General features: G+C 40.5%; 1 protein-coding gene across 5 annotated transcripts; it reads left to right on the top strand.

Annotated features, from left to right (window-relative positions):
- The first annotated feature begins 942 nt into the window (after positions 1 to 942).
- Positions 943 to 21128, top strand: LOC111244265 (uncharacterized). 5 transcript variants are annotated; one of them, XM_086978614.1, is made up of 21 exons: positions 1294 to 1998; positions 2401 to 2738; positions 2933 to 3176; positions 3952 to 4244; positions 5471 to 5779; positions 6248 to 6430; positions 8736 to 8862; positions 9466 to 9725; positions 10099 to 10304; positions 10684 to 10916; positions 11250 to 11433; positions 12823 to 13206; positions 14079 to 14211; positions 14537 to 14694; positions 15983 to 16265; positions 16738 to 16846; positions 17070 to 17284; positions 17468 to 17635; positions 18061 to 18847; positions 19078 to 19214; positions 19439 to 21128. In XM_086978614.1, the coding sequence occupies exons 2-21, from the start codon at positions 2727 to 2729 to the stop codon at positions 19739 to 19741; spliced, it is 4728 nt and encodes a 1575-aa protein (XP_086834740.1). In that variant the 5' UTR covers positions 1294 to 1998; positions 2401 to 2726; the 3' UTR covers positions 19742 to 21128. The 5 variants fall into 5 exon arrangements, with proteins under 5 accessions (XP_022646893.1, XP_086834740.1, XP_022646894.1 ...); XM_022791158.2 differs by lacking the exons at positions 1294 to 1998; positions 2401 to 2738 and adding an exon at positions 943 to 1126; XM_022791159.2 differs by lacking the exon at positions 2401 to 2738 and having other exon boundaries at positions 1299 to 1998.
- The last annotated feature ends 264 nt before the right edge of the window (positions 21129 to 21392 follow it).

The following is a 21392-nucleotide window of genomic DNA, read 5'->3' as shown; positions in this document are numbered from 1 at the left end:
TTTGAGACCTCTTTGAAGTATTTACGATAACCAGAAAGCGTCAAATGATTGCCGTCAGAGAGTTAGTCAGAGCGTTTGGTATAGGCATGTATGGTGTGGGCTGAACTTAATGAAGCGGTTGATGGCATCAACAGCATATTATGCGAGAATCGCCCCATATGGGTCAACTACTAAAGCTTTTCTATAGCAAATGCATAGCCATTGAGAACCAGGCAAATAGCGGTCAGCATACCATATCTACGTATATAGTACGCATACGTGTACAATATGATATTTTGAAATGATATAGGTGCCTTAGTCAAGTTTGAAAAATCTGCTTCTCTGTATGTCTTGGTTAATTGACCGAAAACACCATGCAGCTTGCCACCAATCTGTGCCGTGATGTATTGACTGCTGTGGAAATACGGCAATGCTTCAATCCAATTGAATTCGGGAAAATGATTTTTGCTCACTTCTCAAAGAAAACGGCTCGCGGCAAGAAGTGGTCCCACATCACCATTTCCCAGCGCAGATTTGTTGACTTTAGCGAAGTTTCGTACAGCGGCAGCGTTCACTGTTACTGATGCTCTCTTCATTGGTATAACCGCTTGTCACAGGCGAGATATGTATTTCTAGAGGTACTATAGGTTACGTCGAAGAAAAAAAGGATGTCACTACAATAAACCGCTACAGCAGCAACCATGGTTGCAAGCCATCGTTGTCCTGGCACAAACAAGCAACAATAATGGTGGACAAGACGAGGCACGGCAATAAAATGGTAATGGAGGGAATACAAGACGCCGCTACCTGCCTCGGTTCCAATTTCGACCTGCTCTCACAACTCTCGATTTCGACTTACTCTCACCCCTTTGAGAGCGCGAACCGTTTATAAGGCGCATGTATAACAGTAACATCGTTGCTACAATCGTATCATCTTGCCAGTGTAGCCTACCGCAATAGCAGTAGCGGCAGCCTTCTTTACGCCATGTTTTACATAGAGAATATTAATTGAGCGGGGTGGGTGGTCAAATTAAAGCATGGCTGGCGACGGAAAAGTAAAAGCAAGCCTGAGAGGTGATCATAACGAACAAGATCGCATCGGGACGGGGACGCAGTCAGAGTTCGTGGTGTTTTGTTTCTCGAACGGGTAATTCAAGCAAGATGGATAGCCGCTACAGTGACAAGTATTGTAACGCTGATAATACCTTCGGCTATAGTAATCGTACTTGTAGCATCGAGTTGAAAACAAACAGCGCGGCAAGCAGTTTTTTGTGGTAGTAAATGGTGAATAGGTGACGAAACCTTTCCACCTATCATTCTGATGAGCAGCAGCCCTTGGCTATTGGAATTAACGATTATGGCTGGAAAAGACACGTCGTAGAGACGATACAAGCGCTGACTATTTCCATCTTAGGAATAACTGTCCCATTCGAATTCATTTCCAACCTCTGATCTTTACTAGTTACAATGACGACAAGTCAGCGAGATTTAAAAGTGCGGCGTTTCTAAAATTGCGTGAGATGTACAGTTCTAGTCATGCTCAGGTCCCTAACTAACTAGATTCGCGCTAGTTAAAGGCGCTTTGCTGGCACTTGAACAGAATAATTCGCCAGATCTATAGACCCCTTGCTGAGAAGTTCTGCCGCGATTCTGTAATCAAGCGTGCCAGCGTGCCAACGTGCATTCACCCAGTCAGCATTCATATTACTTCAAGTTGCAAGTGGCAGTCGTGACGTAATTGTATCTCAGCGTACCTCAGCTGCTAAGCCTTCTCTCTCTCTCTCTTACCGAACAAAGGAGAGAGCGGTAAGGCTCGAACTGCGGCTGCTAGCGCACTAAATAATTATCGGTCGTTATAGACATAGACAAGTAACTAAGCGAGCGCTAGAGCAGGGAACGTATTGATGCGACTGCTGTATCCACCCATGTGGTCTCTAGAGTGCGCGACCGAGTTGGCTTCTAATAACCGTAGCAGAAATAGTAACAGGAAACAGACGGATCAAATTCAAGCTCAGTGAGGTTGTCCGCCTTCGTTGGTTAGGTTATTTATCTATGTTCAACTAGACGGTTTAGAATGTGTAGTGTGGCTTTTTCTAGTTGCATCGTAAGAATGGAAGGTTATATTGACTGCTGCGTTGGGCGCGTTTGGCATAGTGGTAATTCCCCATGTTAACGGATTTCGAATGATGCGTTTCGTAAGAGCAGGCATACCTAAATACTTTGTTTCGATGGCCATTAGAAAACGGGCTTTTCGCAAAGGTGCCTAGTTTTTTTTTTTGCTTGGTCACTGAAAATCAATGCAACTAAAATAGGCTTGTCAGCCGCTACAGCCGCAGCTATCAGTAAACGATGTTGGTGGCAATGATACGATTTTCAAAACTGTAATTTTTGTCTACATCGGTTTTGTGTTATGTCGTTTAGCATTGATCTGAGTGAGTTTTTGAGGGGAGAATACGCTCGCATTGCCAGCTCCCGATAGTTCGTGGTCATCCATTCTACATACTTGCGTCGTTGAGCTTAATGCTTTGTGTCCTGTTCGTTGGCAATGTAGTACTGGACGGACACTCGTGTTCCACATTACATCTGTGATATTGACAAGTGGAAGCCATTAAAAATTGTTGGATGATTCAAGCTTACCGGTTTACATTCAGCTCGTATAAACGTCAGACTAATTATATGATTGCTATGGATGCGGTTACTGTGGTAGACTTCCTCGGATATGAGTAGCGGTCTAATAGGGTACCGAAATGCTAACATCGGTGAGTGCGCTGTTGATACGCGGTGATTTGCAAAACACCCTTATCGCCAGGTGACTTCTACAAGGCACCCTTGTTTGCCTATGTCGTGCTCGGTGCGCGTTTGGACCCCCAGTGGTGATTAGTGATCCTATATGACAATACTTGGTCTTGCAGTCGGCTCATATACCCATCGTGATAATCATGTGCCTTTTCAGAAGCAGCGCTCGCTGTCGGACGCTTCATTTGGTCCCCGAAATGTGGACAGTGGTGATGTGACAAGTCACAAAGACGATTCCAGGCCGGCTGACGGCAGCTGTAGCACCACGATGAATGCTCCACTTGATGTGGAACTGTACACCATCCGGAACGTGCTTCGGCTGCCTATCGGTGTGACCATACAAAAGGCTGTCTCGCACTCGACTCATTCAAGAATAGCGATCGCAGCACTCTGCTCGAATGGTAGGATATTTTTAAGGATTTTCTAGGAGTTTACTTGCATTAGTTGTATTAACATGCATGTCGCAAAGGCTTGAATGGCTAAACCGCAAGCTAAGAAGGCCCGAAGTCGATAGTTCAAGTCGCGACAGTGACGAGTGTGACACCCGAATAAATAGTAATTTTATTTATTATTATAATTATTAAGGCGGCAGCAGCAGCAGCAGTTTCTACATTTTTGTTTCTTTTTTTTCCTTATTTAACATGTTTAATGTCGGTATGCATAAATAAAATACCGTGGACTCGCCTGTAAGCGACGAGATGCTAATTGCATCGATCACCTATCAAAAAGTATCAGAAAATGATCATCGCAAGAAGGGAGTAGCTGCCCATTAGACGACGAATTGAACCGAAGATATTGATTTTTGGAAGCAATAGTTTCTTATTTAAAGACAAATGTATGATTTTTGGCACACTGAAACATTTGAACGGTTAACACAACATGTGCTACTTTAAACATACGTTTAAAGTTTTCAGTAGTCAAATACTCGAGCAATACACTACTTCTCACCACAACAAAATAGCTTATTTTTAGCATCGTCGTTAAAATGTAATGTAATCTCCTAACTTTCGGAGCAGTTTTCATAAACCACTATCATCTACAATGTGCTGCAGTAATTATTCACGAATGTTTCCTCTAGAAACCTTTTGTAACTAGAAATGATCTAACTACTATTTTACGTTAGTGATTTATCTATTCAACTATCTATTCATTATCTGTGTGGTTGCGGTGCTACAGGGACGGTAATCGCGTTCACCGAGCACAATGGACGGCGTCGCATCAAGCAATGGCGAGCTGGAGACAGTGAAAATCTGCGACTATTGCTGGATCCATCATGTCACAATGTGGTGCTTATATCGTCATCTGGGGTCATACAGCTTCTGGCCCTCGTCACTTCGCCCGCTGTGCAGCCTTTTCAGACACTCCAGGGAGAGGTAGTGTTCTCAAAGCATGCCAAAGGATCGGCCCTAACAGATGCGTGCTGTTGGGAGACATGCACGGGCGTTCCAATGGTTATACTGGGCTTTGAGGTAGGAATACTGGGCAGTCAATGTAGAAAATAATGCCAATGTGGAATTAAAAACGTTTCAACCTACTGTTAAATTTATCAAAATTGTGCGGCATTTTGACCTCATCCTTAATGAATTCACTTGTGGAGGAAACTTCAAACTTACGAAAGATGTTAGCATCTTATATTATTAAGTTGTTTTTTCTTTACTTTAGATACCTTCGCATGCCTGTGTATTAACATAAGCTGAATTAAGTACTGAATGTATGAACCAATGCCTGGAGGTGTGAAATACCTGGAATTCTTTGAGGAAGATAGTATGGAAACCAAACTGACAAGCATCACTTTAGTGTAAAAATATTTTATGATAATTATCATCATACCGCATGTTTTTCCTCGCTATACACAAGCTCTCTGCCTGACTATTATAGATTATTTTTACGTGAATCATTCACTTGACATAATGTCACCCGTTAAAATTATGCTCCGTAAGGAAACCTTTAGGTCTTGTTGCTTGAGGGCGTTACCTGCTAGATGATCGCCTGAGATCTTCTGTACATTAGATAATAGAGAAGTACAGTCTAAACATCGGTAGGTTATAATATGAGGTTGCTGAAGAAAGGAAGCACGTGTGCTAGTTTTAGAGTCGCCAGTTTCTGTTCAGCTATCGTAGTCTAGGCCATCGTGTGGTTTTTATCATGCCAATCTTAGATAACTAGTTAAAGTTCAAGTGGGGCCTTCATGCATTATTTGGTAGATTATTTTTATGGATTAAATTATTTTTATCAATGTTGGCTTTAAGATATTAGAGGTCCCTTTTTATTAGAATTTAACGTTTGCGGTTAGAAGATGAGTGATTAAGTTAGATCTAAATTCCGTTCCTCGATTATCTACATTGTGCTGCTAGCGAAAAAATAAATCAATCTATGATGCTACGCCTCGCATTCAGAACACACGTGAATCGCATGGCACCAACCCTACATAACTTAAGCACTGGAACAATTAGATGTTTCACTTAAGGCAAAAATGATACCTGTCCAAATGCTTTTTATTTGAATGGATCCCACTTCCTAAGAGTGGGATTATCTTTATTAGTGCCTAATACATAAGTGTTATTATTAAGCAATTAGCCCTGTAAAATCCCCAAATTATTTACAAACAATATTTTTTTTTCTGTATGGTCGATAAAGTTTTACATATCTTATATTAACCTCTTGCCTAACCTTTGATCTGTATTCACCGAGACAGAATCGCGATCTGCTGTTTGTGGAGATTTCGACGGGAGAAGTTCTATATCGAACGACTTCACCATTGCCAATTGATTCGATTTTGGTGTGTCATTCGGACTATCATCGACATCGGCGTCTTCTTGTAGTGCAGACCTCTTTCGGACAAAAAACGCATTTGTGCATCGAGAGCAGAAGCGAGCCCCGCATTGTGTTTCCACCTGATCACCGAGTGGTATTCTTGCCATTGGGGAAGTTCAACGTCGATGTGGAACTCTCCAGCCAGGGTGACCTTGTCAAAGCATTTAACAAAAGGACGTCGACACTTTCCGTAAGTGATTCTTCTCCTCGTCTTCCTAAATCTTTTTTCGTACAAACTTTCTTTCCGCTGTCTTTATAATGTAGTTACCGGCGATTTTTTTGTGGGTCTCCGGAATCGTTACTTCGATATCGCATCAACGATTTACTTCAATAGAGAGGGTAAATTAGCTATTGAAATAGTGGCATCAGGCTCTACTGTACTATTCTACTTTAGTTACTTTGCCTTTCCGTTTACCCCTGCCGGTGCCCAAATTCCGACAATTCAAGAAGAAGAGGCAAAGAAATAGACTAATATAACGATTCCGATCTACAGTTAAATTAACTGCATATGTTTTTCCCACTTTTTTTTCTGTGTCAGCGCTTACTGTCTTCTAAATCGATATAATATCAGTAAGGATATGTATTTCAGATTTAAGATCTATCCAGTGAGAAAAGCGTATAGAGCACTGATGCTTGAAAATTATTGGGTGTTTTACAGGTGTACGATAGTGACGTGCTTGTGGGGGAACCCACGCATGTTATCGATCTTTCCGAAAAATTCAAGTTGCCAAAAATGACAGCAGGATCATTAATCGTGATGTGGCAGGACTTAATGTATATTTCTTCTGAAACTAAACTTTATCTCCTTTCACAGCCGCCAGCCAGCATTACCTCGAAGAAGGTAATGTTTGTTTGAAATACGCTAAAATGCCAGGCGCGTCCAATGCGTTTTGTATGGACCGATTCGAAGTATGCATGCGCATGGTCTGAACCAGTCTGTAACAGCTACAGTCAGTCTCTACAGATGTAAGCACGTGTGATGCCATTCATAACGACTGTGGCCTTGGGAGTTTTTGGCACATGTTTCTAATGTCTGCAGGTGACTAAACCGTGTTATGTCAGATACCTTCATAGGTAGGAATATACAGCTTAAAGTCAAAACACAGGAGAACTATACGACCCATTGCCAACGACCTACACGAAAGACTGCATTTCAAGGTTGTTGTCAGGCAAGCTGTTGAAAAACTACGCCAACATTGCCCTAACCCACGACCACAGTGAAAGCTCTAACTTTAGTTACTGAAGCTGATAACAACTACCCAAAGCATAGCATAATTGTTTTCCCTCTTAGTTCACGTATTGAATTGGGAAACACCTTCTGAACCTATATCTACATAGGTCTAAATATGTCGTCTGAAGAGTACGGCGCGCTGGAATGCCATGGCAGTCTGCCTTCGGCTGTTTATCTACAGTCTTTTTGGTGTTCTTATTGAGCTAGATCACACGCACTTTTCACTTCAAAGAATTAAAGCACTAAGGAAGTACCATTCCATTTACCATTGTTGCCTAGGCTTAACACGAGCTTGCAACCTAGGCTTTAATTCATGTGTGTGTGGGCGCATATACTCAATGTCTATCTCGCTACCACCGATCTTACATACGTGAAGCTATTAAGAAAGCCAACACCTAGGGTGAGCGGGTGAACACAGTGAGCGGTCGTATGCTGTATGTCCCAGGTGCTCTGTTTCAAATTCTAGACAAATGCGTTACCCACTAAGCTATCGCGGGGATTGTCTAATATGCTAAACCTAAACTAATTCGTTACGCTGCACAGACAAAGAGATACACAGGATAGCACACTACCGCTATTACGCCACCTTAAGACTGATTTCCTGGTAGACAAAGGTGTGTTTTCAAACTATGTACTATTAAAGATACAGACGAGCGCGAGTGTCCTTAGCCATAACGCCGAATGCTTGTCGAGCTCACAAAATGCCTCATGAGGCAATAATCTGCACAGCCATTGATGATTCAGTAGCTGTCACAGAAGGCAGGTCTTATAATTTGTCATAGATTCGGTACCAGATGCGAAATTTAGTAATGGCAAAAATAATGGCGGTAGTGCTCATGTATTTGTATAAACGCATATTTGAATAAAATATTGTGTATATATCTATAGTATTTATAGGCGTTTTGCTTTTAAATTATGTTGCCCGCGAGTCGCAGGATTCACGTAATCATTGCACAACCGTAGCTTCTGTGCTATCTCTGATTAGAACAAAGGGCTTGAAGAATGCGCGGAAACGACGATATGTTTGTATTCGTAGCTCGGCGCCGCATGTTCGACGCCGAGTGTGTGAGGTAGATAGCTGGACCATGACGAGACAGCCGTAGATTATAACGGTTTGATAGAAAAATGTGTGACAGACGAAAACGATGTCCAAGGTAAATGGCCAGCAAACATAATTGTGGTTATTGAGTGCCATATTCTGACCCTTATGACTAATCTGAACGGAAGAGAAAGTCGTTGTGTAATGTAAGTCGAAAAGAGGTGTTACTCTGACGCCAATAATTAATATATGCTTATCAATCACAGCGAAACTAGTTTTGCTGGTTTCTAATCGAGAAATTTCGTCTGTTTAGGATACTAGGTGATATAGCTAGTCGTTCGTGCAGCATAGTGGTGACCTAATAAGCGACAACAACATAAATGAGAAGTTATTTCTTTTATGCGCACTAAACGGTTATTTTGGTCAGTATACTTCTAAATGCATTTGCATTTAACACAAGTTAAACAGTTTATTTGTTTTATTGGAAGATAAAGCCGAACTTATGCAGCATAGTTAGTATTACAACAGCAAGAAGAACGAAGGCATGTTTACCTCACAGAAAATTTGGGATTGATTTAGTAGCGGTCTGTGCATTTCCTGCTGGGTGGGTGCTAGCTGTACTCATTCTGAACTGTTTCCCTCTGGAGCTTACCAGCCTATTTCCTGGTGTCTGGAACACGACTATTTTCAGTAATATTTGGAATCTATTAATAATAAATTATTGAATATTGTTTATGATAATAAGGTATGGCAGGACGAAATAAAAAAAAGCACTGCCGTTCTCAAGCATACGTAGTTCATGCTGGAGCAGAACAGGTCAAAAAGGCGAAATGAGTAACCGGGTGTGCCTCGCTTATTCATTGGTCTTTATTTCAGCAGCAGCAGCACCAGCAGCAGCAGCAGGATAAGGTTTCCCCGTTGTTAGCTGAATACAATATGCAAGCGTCAATTGTTAACACCCACGCTTCGCTTTATGCGACGCCAGATGTCACTGAAGCCAAAGGTTCGTCCCGCCCTTTGCTTGTATTGCCGCTGTTTGCGTTGACGTTTCAGCCTTTTGTGCTTTGGGTAGAAGAAAAACTCACAGTTTCAGGCCAAGAAACGTCAGTTACACTGGCGCTAAAGACCGGGGGCTTACTGCTAAAATAATGGCTGCATTTTAACCATAGGAATTTATCCCGCAATTGTGATCAGGATAACACTGACTAGCCCTTGTCTGCTTTCCCCATTCATACTGAATAAACACTTAAGAAACGTATGCAGTCGAAGGAGACAGCATCAAAATTCATTTGACACTGAACAACATGTCGCTAATTAAAATTTTCTACGAACCAAAGCGATGTATGTGAACAAAGCAAAAATCACTATTAAATATATAGTACGCGGCTTGTATTTGAAAATAAAGCATTGACTATAAATATAGAGGTAACGAAGCAATTTACATTTACGCACCTCATATATGACTAGTTAGATAATCCTACGATTGTGCATAGGTGGAATGAAAGTAATGTTATACCATGATGATGCGGTACATCTTCTAATATTACTAAATTGTTGGGATTTGCTTTTTGTATTACATCTCTCTAATAATCTTGTGCCATGTCAGAAAATGGATGCAGTTCCGTAGATATTGTCCCACCCGCAGTGTTCGTTACAACACGAGATTCAATTCAGTTACTCGCCCCAGCGTGCAGCCTTCAAAAAGCATTTGTTCAGCTCGCGACGGAGTCCAGTACTGCTCAGTGTGAACATTTTATTAACCTCTTTCCACGCCTGTCGCCCTTACGACTCTATGAAATGGCGGCCGAAATTGAACTTCGACGAAACAATTTTACGAAGGCCATCAAACTGTACCAAACCTCCAAGGTAATTCTCACTAGAGATACTTCATGTACTTAAGTCTGCTTTTCTACGCTGACTGAATAATATCTTCTATCATAGTCAACAGCGTGACAAAACAGATAACTTTAATAATATCCAGTTATCGCTTCTCAAGCAGCGTTTTACGATAAAATGATCCGTAGTAATGGAACCATTCTCTAATCAGTTATTTAACCCTAACTTTAAAAAATCGTTGGGTTTCATTATGTTCAATATTGCTTCGGTATGCTGGCCCCTTCTAGCATAAAAGGAAGTGCGTCCACGTCCGGTTTCGAACCTAGGGCAGCTCACGTGTTACTAACGTTAAATTAGAACAATTTTTCTGTTGTCCTGTCACCGAACGTTCGACGCCTCGCAGTGCGGTCAACTGAAGCGCATCGCACATTTCGTTTCGTCAGGATCACTAGCGGAGTTGCTAGCCTATTCGCAGGTCGTTTTTTCAACCCGCTGCCACGAGCTTCAACAGGTTGACCGACCACATCTCGCCAATTTCGCCGTTCTCTGTTTTGTGCACCAACTACTCGAGAAGCATGATCAGCGAGAGGTTATAACGAATGCATTCAGGTAAGACGTTCAATAGTCGACGGATTTGAGCGGTGGATAGAGCAAAACGGAGGCCACGTGTGACTGCTGACGGACATGATGATAGTAGTGAAGTGTTTTAGCTGTCGTTAATACAAATATGATTAGAGTGACTTTATATGAAAAAAAATTGTGTTTACTTAAGTAAGTAATTTCGTTTATTACATGCATTAGGTAACATTCATGCGCCGTTGGTAGGTCTCGGAAGCCACAACGAGATTTTTCGCAAAGAGAGGTTTGGCCTTCGAAGCCACCGCATGTCAATTATGCACATCGTTTGTTTCATTCTACAGCCGTTTCTACCTGTACGTATCATTTAGAGATTGACTTGGTTTTATTTGTCCTTCTTGTCATTTCGCAGGACATTTCTAGTCGACAACGTATACTACAGTGATATCGTCGTTATTCGGACGTTGTGCAATTTTAAGCTTTACAGTCTGCTGAGTTATTTTTCACGACTGCATAACCAGCTCGCGCTGATGGCCGACTTTCTCTTCAAGAACCTTCAAGGACCGTCTGACACACAGGTCTGTCAAAGTTACAGCGCCGCCACGCTAAAACAGGAACAAACCGCCATTCAGGAATGTCTTACGGGTAGGTATCTTCTGTGTCGCTGTGCAGCTCTTCTGTCAGGTCACAGAATAATATAATCATTCATGTATGAAACGAGGCGAGCTTTGGCAATATAACTGTTACCTTCCGTAGACCTAACTGACCTAAGAACGATACGATGTCACGTAAATGGTTTCGCAAGTTGTTTCTTTCTTAGATTATTTAAGTGTCAAAGAACCTGAGACACGTTTAAAGTAGAACTTGTGGGTTATCCAGAAGTTTAATAATGTATGAAACTTTGCTCAAAAGTAGTCTATGACTCAGCAGACTTGATAATGCTAATAATAGAATTTCCGGCATGCATTTGTCACACAGGTCATCCGGAAATGGTCCTTGCTCTTTGCACGAGTCCTGGTCTACTCGCTCGTTATCTAAGAACCTGTTGCGATCTTCTACAGATCTCTGACTGCACCCACAAACTAGCCGCCCTATTCGATCCGTCCAAACCGTGCAATAAACTCGCCATACGAAAGCTTTTTCTTACGCCAAAAAGGCAACGGTGAGTGTGCTAATGTGATCGGTTATAAATGCTGGACACAACCATTGTATCTACGCATATATTTCTGCGTTGTCGTTGATGAAATTTTATTATATGGCCATTTACTATACTGCATTTTCTTGGGCTCTGTTAACGTTGTCTCTCTAAGTATTCTTACGCATTACGTATAACAGGTGCATACGATTGGTACGAGCACTTGAAGTGCCGTATTCCGTGCTTGAACAGGACACTGAACTTGCATTCGGCGGATTTGAAAAGTGCCTTATTCAGCCAACGGCCGAATGTACGAGGCGTAGTCACAGCACTTGTATTAGCCATGTTCACCAGAGTTACATTATGGTTCCTGATGACGCTTGGGTACCATCTGCTCAATTATTGTTAATAACCCGCTTGGTCAAGGTTCTTTATTTTGTCAACCGTTCGCCAGCATGGCTCTATATATTCACAGGTAGTGTATATACAGTTGTTTTCTAGCCTTAATGGTTTTCAAATGGCTTCCAGACTGCCGTTTTGTTGTTGTTGAATGTTTAACAAAGCGCCCTGAAATGCTGTTATTGACAGTTCAAGGACAAAGCTTTTCGTAGGTGTCTTCGACCTTCGACGCCATAGTATGCGTCCGCTTGAGGTATTTGACTCTTCAGCAGGCTGTTATTTTGGACATTTTGAAAAGGTTGATAAGGATATTCTTCAGGGATATCAACGATGGACATAGGACGAGGCAACAGATATGTTGCTTACAGCAAATGTTGCAAATCATGAGGCTTTTCTTAGCGCGTTCACCTAGTGCATACAACGGAGTTCAATACGTTGGACGTTTGTCGTCAGAATACGCACTGTCAATTTTAGCCAAAGAAGAAAATGAGTTTGGATTTTATTCATGCTTCATTCATTAAGCATAATTATTCTATGTAGATAATCCCGCTGACTCGTAGTGGACCTTATACGTCGTATACTAAAATTGTTAAACATTTGTGAAAGTATATGTAGGATTTCTAAATCCGAATAAGTTAACTTGAGACTCATATTAACTATTAATACTAGCTGAAAATATCAGGCCGAGATTTCAAGCCATTTGAGGAGTGTCCAACTGTTTTCAATTACTGGTCAGCCGAACTATACAAAATCCACCATGAAATTTATAGCAAATAGACTTATAATATATATTGGGCTTTCAATCACTGCTAGATTTAGATGAGGTTCTCCTTGTTTTTATATTGATTATTCAAAAGCGATTTTCACATCTTTGACTGACCACTGGCTATGTATGTTGTAACTATGTCCCTGCCTCTGATATTTAATCGGACCAGATTCTCACGGTATACAATGGTCAATAAAATTGATTCACTTGTTGTATTAATTAATTTTTGAATGTATTACGTTTTTTTCCAGTTGTGCCAAATCTGAAACATCGCTGATCTCAGCGGATTCGCTCGACGCCTCGTCTCTCGACGCGTCCGATGATCCATCGTTGGTATCCGAGCAGGACGTCCTTAAACTTTTTCTTTTCGTTCTGCTGCTCCTTAATCGAAATGCAGCACAAGAACAAAACGATATCAGCAATGGTAATGCCTTTAATGGCGAAGGGCATAGTAATAACTGGGAACATAATAATAAACCAGAATTCCAGTCGGCGCTTATCAGAGTGTTTGAGTTCCATCCGCAGCCATCGCGAGCCATCACCCCAGTTGGCATTCATTTGGCGGCCGGACCTTCGTATGCGGCGTTGTGTGCCCGCGGCAAAGCCTACGTCTGGGGAACAAACCGCGCTGGACGGTGAGTTTTATCATAAAGAAAACATTCCTCCTTTATGCGTATCGTGCAATTGCTTATGATCGTATATAGTTATAATATACTGTATATAATTATTTAGTAATCAACTCCTTGAGCTGTATTCAAAATGAGATATTGTATGGTCTCTTAATAATATCAATCTGATTTTGTTGATATATAAGATATCAATAGAATTGTGTCAAACTTTTTTATGTATTCAGTTTCATTCGACCTTACAGGGCACGAATGTAATAGTAATTTTTAAATTTTATATATAATTATTACATAATTTTGAAAATGTGCTATCGGTTCGGTTTATTGGGTACTTCACCTATTCACATAAGCTAAGAGAGTATGTTTCGCATTAGATGTAACAGGCACAGTAGGAAAAAGCCTCCTGAAAGGCTGTCTTAGCGAACATTAACCTCCTGGATGTTTTTACTTAGTCATTACATTAATAAGCGAATTTTCACTCTATAAGACGTCCAGACGAGTTTTATAAATGTGGAATAATTTTAAAACAAATTCGAAATTCGAACCCAATGTATTATTATCTTCTATTGTTCGACCTATTATGCTACATATATGATAGTTATCCTGTGGTTAAGCCTTATATAACTAATCCAGGCCTACACGAATTCAAAATTTGATACTAGTGCACAAATGTATGCGAGACCACGCCATTGGGTGGCGAAAAGCATACCTAGGTGTTGTATTTTAAATAAATTGTAATTTTTTGTCAAACTTCTAAGTATATCTTGGAAGAGAAGTTTATCATCTGTGTGTTTATCGTCAAAATTATTGTGTTTCTTAAAGAAACGTTTGTTTTCAATGTACTCTGTGCTATTTCTCTTTTGTTCATTGTCATTCACCAGCTTCGGCGAAGGTGAGCCTTCGTTTGGCGAAACGATAAGCCCACAACGAGTGTCGTATCTGGACCTACTTCGTGTGAATGTCACACAGGTGGCGTGCGGCACCATGCACACGCTGTTTCTTACAGACCACGGGGTAAGTCCAGCTTTCAGAGATAATTACGAAGAATATAGATTGGTTTACAGATGATGACGACTTAGATGATGCTCTTCGAAAAAGTATATGCAAGAAATTACTGCGTTCTAAAATAACAGCTGATGTTGCCGATGCTGATTTCATGGACGACGCTATCTGTCGTATAGGTTTAAGAAGCGTTTCACTGGATATACATGGTGTTATGATGGGAAGCATTCAAAATTGTTAACCTTGTGTTGTATCATTAGCATCCTTCCTAGCGACAGCGAGGGATTAATAGCCACACGATTTACAATAGGCCACTATTTCTATTGTGGTTCGTTAGGTATTTGCATCAGGAGCATCAAACTTCGGACAATTGGGCCTTGGTTTAGAAGTTCGCCGTTCTCAGCATCCTCAGTTAGTGGAGGCTTTTCACGAACATTCGGTTAAACAAGTTGTTTGCGGGGCATACCATTCGATGGCTCTTACGCACGCGGGCAAGTACGTGTATTACCAACGTTTATAACGTGTCAATGCATTATAATCGTTAACTTCACATGTGCTGAACTCAAAATTTTAACTGTATTTAATCGTAATTCTTAGGAAATGAGTAATCACCTTAGCCACTATACAAAATATAAAAATCGAATTTCCTCGTGTTAACTAAGTCGCAAACAACGTTACAAACATACTTGATGTTAAACAAAAATTGATGCATGTAAGATACAATTATGTAGAATTTACCAGATTATTAATATTATAAGCAATAGAGCAGATCTAAAATACAGTTGTATTCTATTGATATACTTTACGCCCTAGCACTTTTTTCTTCGACATGCGAAGCTTTTGTTTAAAAAAAAAACATATTATGTAAATAGGTACAGTCTGCTCGTGTTATGGAACAAACAGTTTTTTTTTTAGCTACCTAGGATACAAGATGAAGTGCAAAGAGAATATTTTTCAATATCGAAACGAAATTAAATGGGGTAGACCAGAGTCTTGGCAGTCACGGGCATAATCGTTAGATTGTAGGCGGAAGGGTGTGACTCTCCAGCGCTGTACCCGCTGGGCTTCGGAGCTACCCATCATGAAGTTCGTTTTATCTTATTCAGTGGTATCGTTCTGCTGTTACCGGGCGGCGAGAAAAGCCAAAGTTGAGTCAAGCTTCTACCGCTGTTGTTGCTATCATCATTCAGGCGTAAGATTATATTTTTTTTAAGGGTGGAACGGTGGTGTATGCCGATTAATAAGGTATGATAAGCCAGTGAAGCATCAGAAGTTTTATGGCGTTGTTGCATGGAATTATTTAAGTGTTTAGCGCAGACCAAACGTATTTCTCATATTGTTGAGCGCCTATATCAAAAGCAGGTCTTGCTTGATGAATACAATGCCATATTCGCCAGTTTAGCTTTGTTTTTTATATTATCTTTTTCAAGATTCGTTTTCGAAGCGACAGTTTTGATTTCTATGTGCCTCGAGCGAGGTACTTCCAAAGCTCATAACAATATAAATAGGATTGAAAAAGATGGTCTAATATGAATGATTATATGCCAAGCGGTGCCCATAGTTTATTTTATGTTTTGTTATGGGTGCGTATGTAAGCCGCAGTCCCATTGGGGTTTGACTTTTGAGATTGTTATCCATTCTACTATTATTTGCGCATACAAGAAGCTAACAGTTCTGCTTCAAGCCCCGCTATCGACATACACTAGGTAACAGGGGTAATTATATAAAAAGAAAATATGTATATATGTGTAAATGATATGTTGACGAAAATATTGTTTTTCAGAGTGTTTTGCTGGGGCTGGGGTGTTCACGGCCAGTTAGGCCAGGGTTCTACAAATGATTATTTTCTACCAGCCGCTGTGAAGGGTTTCCCAGCGACGCCTATTCAGGTAGGTGCCGGGGGAGCTCATTCCATCGTTTTGTGTCACGATGGCCGTGTTGTGGCCTTCGGATGCAACGCCTTCGGCCAATTGGGACTCGGAAATCGTACGAAGTTCTCCAGACCACAGCTCGTCCGTTTACCAACAAACAGCATCTCGATGATCGCTGTCGGATTTTTCCAGACAGTGAGGGTTTTTAGAATTCAGTTTAAGTTTTGATTTATGTTTTGCTATGGGTGCGTATGTAAGCCGCAGTCCCATTGGGGTTTGACTTTTGAGATTTTTATCCATTCTACTATTATTTACGCTTACAAGAAGCTAACAGTTCTACTTCAAGCCCCGCTATCGATATATACTAGGTAACAGGGGTAATTATATAAAAAGAAAATATGTATATATATGTAAATAATATTTTAACGAAAATATTGTTTTTCAGAGTGTTTTACTGGGGCTGGGGTATTCACGGCCAGTTAGGCCAGGGAGTGAACACTCTTATAAGAATAAATTTGACTTAATTTTCATTAACAATAAATGTTTCATATATTATATATATATATATACATTTTTATTTTACATGTATGTCGTATCTATTCGTTCATTATACGCTATATAATATAATTTTCGCATTCGCTTCGTCCGACGCTTACTTTCCTTTAAGTATGCGCTATCAACCAAGCCAGCATATCGAATCTATACTTGGGGGTGCAATCCTCAAAGTCTACGGCTTCAGGCTCAGTCGCAAAAAAGATTTCGTCAACAGCAGCAAGGTAAGAAGTCTTGATTCTTTGTCCTAAATCAACGTTGACCGAAGCATTCTTAAGGAGGATTACTCTTGAATGTTGTGTTTACAGTATGATCAATATAACTGTTCGTAACAAGAGTAGTAACTCTTTAATCTATAATTTGATTACTGTTTGAGCCTCTATTTACTTTTTGATTTGAAGAATAAAATACTTAAGTAAATAATGAACGTCTTTATCAACTTCACAGGTTCAGGTAATGCTAATGGAAGCAAGGGTTCATCAGATGATTCGTCTAATCCGATGGCGTACTTAAGTCCGTCACTCTTGTGTGATTTGAGCCATGGGGTGGCGTCAATGTCGGCGGGATATAATCACGTTGCATTGGTAACGACAAGAGGCGAGCTACTCACAGCAGGCAGGAACTCTGAAGGCCAGCTTGGCCACGGACATCGAAAAGATATTGTAAGTAGCAATAGGCATGTACAAGCGTTAATGTTAATGACTTCTGCTACACTTTACCTGTTTAAAATGTAAGTGGTGGGGAAACCGATGGTTACTTCGGCTGTGTTGACCATTATCGTTCGCCCAATGCATTCCTCAAGGCATTCGATTAGCCCTAAATAAACTTTGGTAATGTCTTAACAGGCAACTCCAACGGCAATATCATCCCTGGCTAATCGGCAGATGGTGTCGGTGGCATGTGGTAAAGATTTCACCCTAGCCGTGGACAATACTGGCAAAGTTATGGCCTGGGGTCAAAATGATTCAAGCCAGCTTGCGCTTAAAACCGTAATACATGTTAAGGAACCCGAGGTAGGTTACTCTAAATAAATATAAGCTAAATCGGGCTAACAGCCTTACCTGTTATTACTTTTCGTCTAGATCTGTTCATTGAAATTTTGTTTAATTGCCACGGTGTAGAAGAAAAAAAAACAATATTAAAGCTTGCAGTTTATCTGTTATAAATGAAGTGATTCCTGTTCTGTTCCTTAATAATTTCTTTCTGTTTTTGTTCATATTTAGGCTAATTTATTCCGCTAAGGTACGAAAAAATCTGCATAATAGAGCGCTTCGATTGCTTTAAAACAGCCTCTGCTACCTTTCATTATCGAAGGACCTGGATTTAAACTAGTGGCAGATGCAAACAAATTTTTTCTTCTTATGCAACGTAATTTTTTATTCATTCCATTTCATACGTCCTAAATATTTAAACATGTTAATATTCTATTTTTACTCAGGCTACGAATCGCGTGATCATGGTACGTACCGCCCGGCGAGTCATCAATATACCCCATGTACTGAAACATGGTGAACTCAAGCCTGTACCCTGTTCGGGCCTTCCACCGGAGGTAGCTCAAGCCCATATTCCGAATGTGGACATCTCTGAGATGGAGATGTCTGCCCGCCAGAGGCTGTTCTTTGCGACACATTCAGAGCGCCTGCTTAATTGCCCTCCCCTTAGCCTTATGGACCCCACTCCGTATGTTGGTGGGGCAGCCCTCCACGCAACTTTGGCAATCTTCCATTCTTCGTACGATTCAGCGTTAATGCTTGAGCATTGTGATTCCTTGGGTGATCACCAGGCAGCGGCCAAAATCGCTCTCTTGGAGGGTAGGTTAACTAAGGCCCTTGAACATCAGCTAAAGGCAGTGAAAAGGTGTAAAAACCCAAAATCATCTCTGAAAGAGGTGCTCGATTATTATTGCAGTCGGGTAGATGACACGATGAGTTCAGAAAGCATCAAAGCATTCCTAAATTTAGCCATCACTGCGTGGATTGAGATGTTATTCGATGTATCAGAACTAGAGGCGATACTTACGACTCATTTAGATCGCATAGGACTTGCATTGGGACTGCTTCTATTCTGTGACGCCAAGGCAGTGGCCGAAGTCTGTCTAGGTGTTGAGGGGGTCGCTGAGAACTTTTCTCCTGAGTTTAACGAACGTCTTATGGACCTAGTCAACGGTGCTATGAACTCGCCTGAAGGAGATGTTGCCGCCTGTCAAGGAATTATTGAAGTTACTGGTAAATCAATTCATATTATAATTAAACTTTATGGTCATGTTTAACGTAACACAGTTTGTTAATAGGAATAAGAAGCAATCACGATTAAGAGCTCGAGATTCAGTAGCTGAAATCTAGGTATCATAACTTGCGCTTGACACTGCTAGATCTTATGGATTCGCCGTAATAGCTACAATTTATTGGTGCATCTTATCACAATTTAAATGTTTTCTTTTTATTGTACTACGTAGGTTGTGGTAAAATTCTAGACGATATTCGCCGAGAGGACGCGATGACTACGTCTTCTTCGGAAAAGTTTCGCAAGAAGCTTGCATCTCAGGTCCGCCAAAAAATTAAGCAAAACTCTATGCCACCTGCACCCATTGTGGTAAGCTACTAGATGAGTAGTTCGCGGTAGCTGAGATGTCTCACGATGTGTTTTTCACCTGAACGATGCGCTTCTTTGCTACATGCCCACATTTAGTGAATTTTGCTGCCATTATATACACACACACCATAATTAATGTTGATAAGATATATGGATAGAAATTCGGACTTGTCACAAGCTATTTGAACACAATTACTAGAATACCTCCACCCTTTCTTACGTAGGTCTCTTCACTGGACGCTAAACGTCTCGTTCAGGCTGCAGGTGGGCCCGCAGTGGTCTTCTCATGTGGCCATCATGCCCCCTCGAGCCAAGTCGAACTTAGCTCTTTGGGGACCTCGTTGCCATCCGACCAGCTGGATCGGGTCACATCTTTATACGCTACACAAGGTCGTCCTATTCCCTTAGCTTGTCCTTCTTGCGTCCTTGAGCGGTTGTCTTCGTCAAGCCTACACGAGGACTCTGCCACCTCTATATACGCAGCAGCGACCGCAGCAACTAACAGCACACCGGCGGCTAGCCAATAGATAAATGTGTTGTAGGACTTAATATTTTTTTAACTTAATGTATGAGATTTGCTTCTCGCTAAGCCCAATAGAGCAGCAGATTTAGGAAAAAACAGTGTTCGTGTCTGCATAGGTCATGCGCTAACGTGCTTCGAATTGATTCGGTCAAGTGAATTGGGATCTCTGTTGATTCAGTCGATTGTGATAATAGGCGGTTTGACTTTATAATATAATCCTTAACCCTGACAGATTACCCTTAGACCCTTGGAGAGATGCGCTCGCCTGCGAATACAACGTTTTTATTCTGTAGAGTATGTAAGTGCTTGCCAGTTATAAAAGACGGTGAGCATTGATTGTCAAGACTACATTCGAATTTCCGGCTCTAATATAATAGCAGCACCTAGCACTCGCATCCTGTTGTCGGGGGTTGATTATTTCTTATTACACTACGCTTAATATCATTGTTATTATCAAAAATAAACTTTACATGAATCTGTACAATATATATATATATATATATATATATATATATATATATATATATATATATAAAAAGAGAGACGCGATAATGAAATAAATGAGGAATTGCAGTGTAATAATCGGTACTCCGTCAACTATCAAAAATCCCATGTGCCTAGCATTAACTTCGCACTGAGTTAGCCTATTGACCAGCACGATGGATACTGCAGTAATAGAACTTCTCCCTTCCGACCTATAGTTAGATCGAAAAGAAATCCCTTGTTCACGTGCCAAGCAATGCTCTATAGTGACATATGTGATATGATAGGGGATGCGATATTGACCTGTGGTTACATCTTCATCAACAAATGTGAAAACAGCTAAACATGTTTAAATACTCTAGTGCAATCGAAGATACTCTATTATTTGCGCTCTTGGTATACATATAAGTATATATTATGTGCTACATATGAGATAGAAATAGACATGTAGGTGGCATTCAATGTCTGGCATGGTCACGTTCCCACGTTGGCACTACGAGAGCTGAATTGTACTATAAATAGGTTTACATACATAGTAAACAAAGAAATAATAACAGAAAATTACCAAATATACTATATGATGATAATCACGAAATAATACAAAAATAGTAAGATGGTGCACACCAATCATGCCAAAAACAAATGATACTATATTTGTATACACATGTCTCCCTATATATATATATATATATATATATATATATATATATATATATATATGAAGATTTTTTAATAAGTTATTATATATTATCAAAAGAAGTATATGAGTATCCATCTGATTTAGCCAAACCTGAACTATATATGTCCAAGTGTAGCATAGATAGTAAAAAGTTGGAATCTGCGTTTCTCGTAAGTAGTATTAAGCGATGACCAAAATAAATGTACTGCAGTAATGTATACAGTTAAAATATAGTGTTTTCAACGTATCAGTCAACGCAACGGAATATATAAAATTACCGTATTTAATATTTAGGGGACGAGATTAGTTTGGCGTTAGCCCATTCGTTGCATCACTGAAAATTGAATCCCGCCATTCTGGTTTGAATGGATTGTGACAATGCACGATTACCTTGCTAGATGTAGACTTTTGGCATTTTCCTACATTGAATAAACAAAACGATTTTTCATCTGGTTGATCGTTTTGGATACAGGGACTGAAAGCACGCAACACC

Source organism: Varroa destructor, unplaced genomic scaffold (assembly GCF_002443255.2).
Source record: "Varroa destructor unplaced genomic scaffold, Vdes_3.0 BEIS01000002.1, whole genome shotgun sequence".
Classification (NCBI taxonomy): Eukaryota; Metazoa; Arthropoda; class Arachnida; order Mesostigmata; family Varroidae; genus Varroa; species Varroa destructor.
This window is presented reverse-complemented; position numbering and strand designations above follow the sequence as displayed.

Coding starts and splice junctions, on each gene's coding strand:
- LOC111244265 (XM_086978614.1), top strand. Junction 17,636..18,060: donor TACATGTTAAGGAACCCGAG/GTAGGTTACTCT, acceptor ATTTTTACTCAG/GCTACGAATCGCGTGATCAT. Junction 18,848..19,077: donor AGGAATTATTGAAGTTACTG/GTAAATCAATTC, acceptor TGTACTACGTAG/GTTGTGGTAAAATTCTAGAC.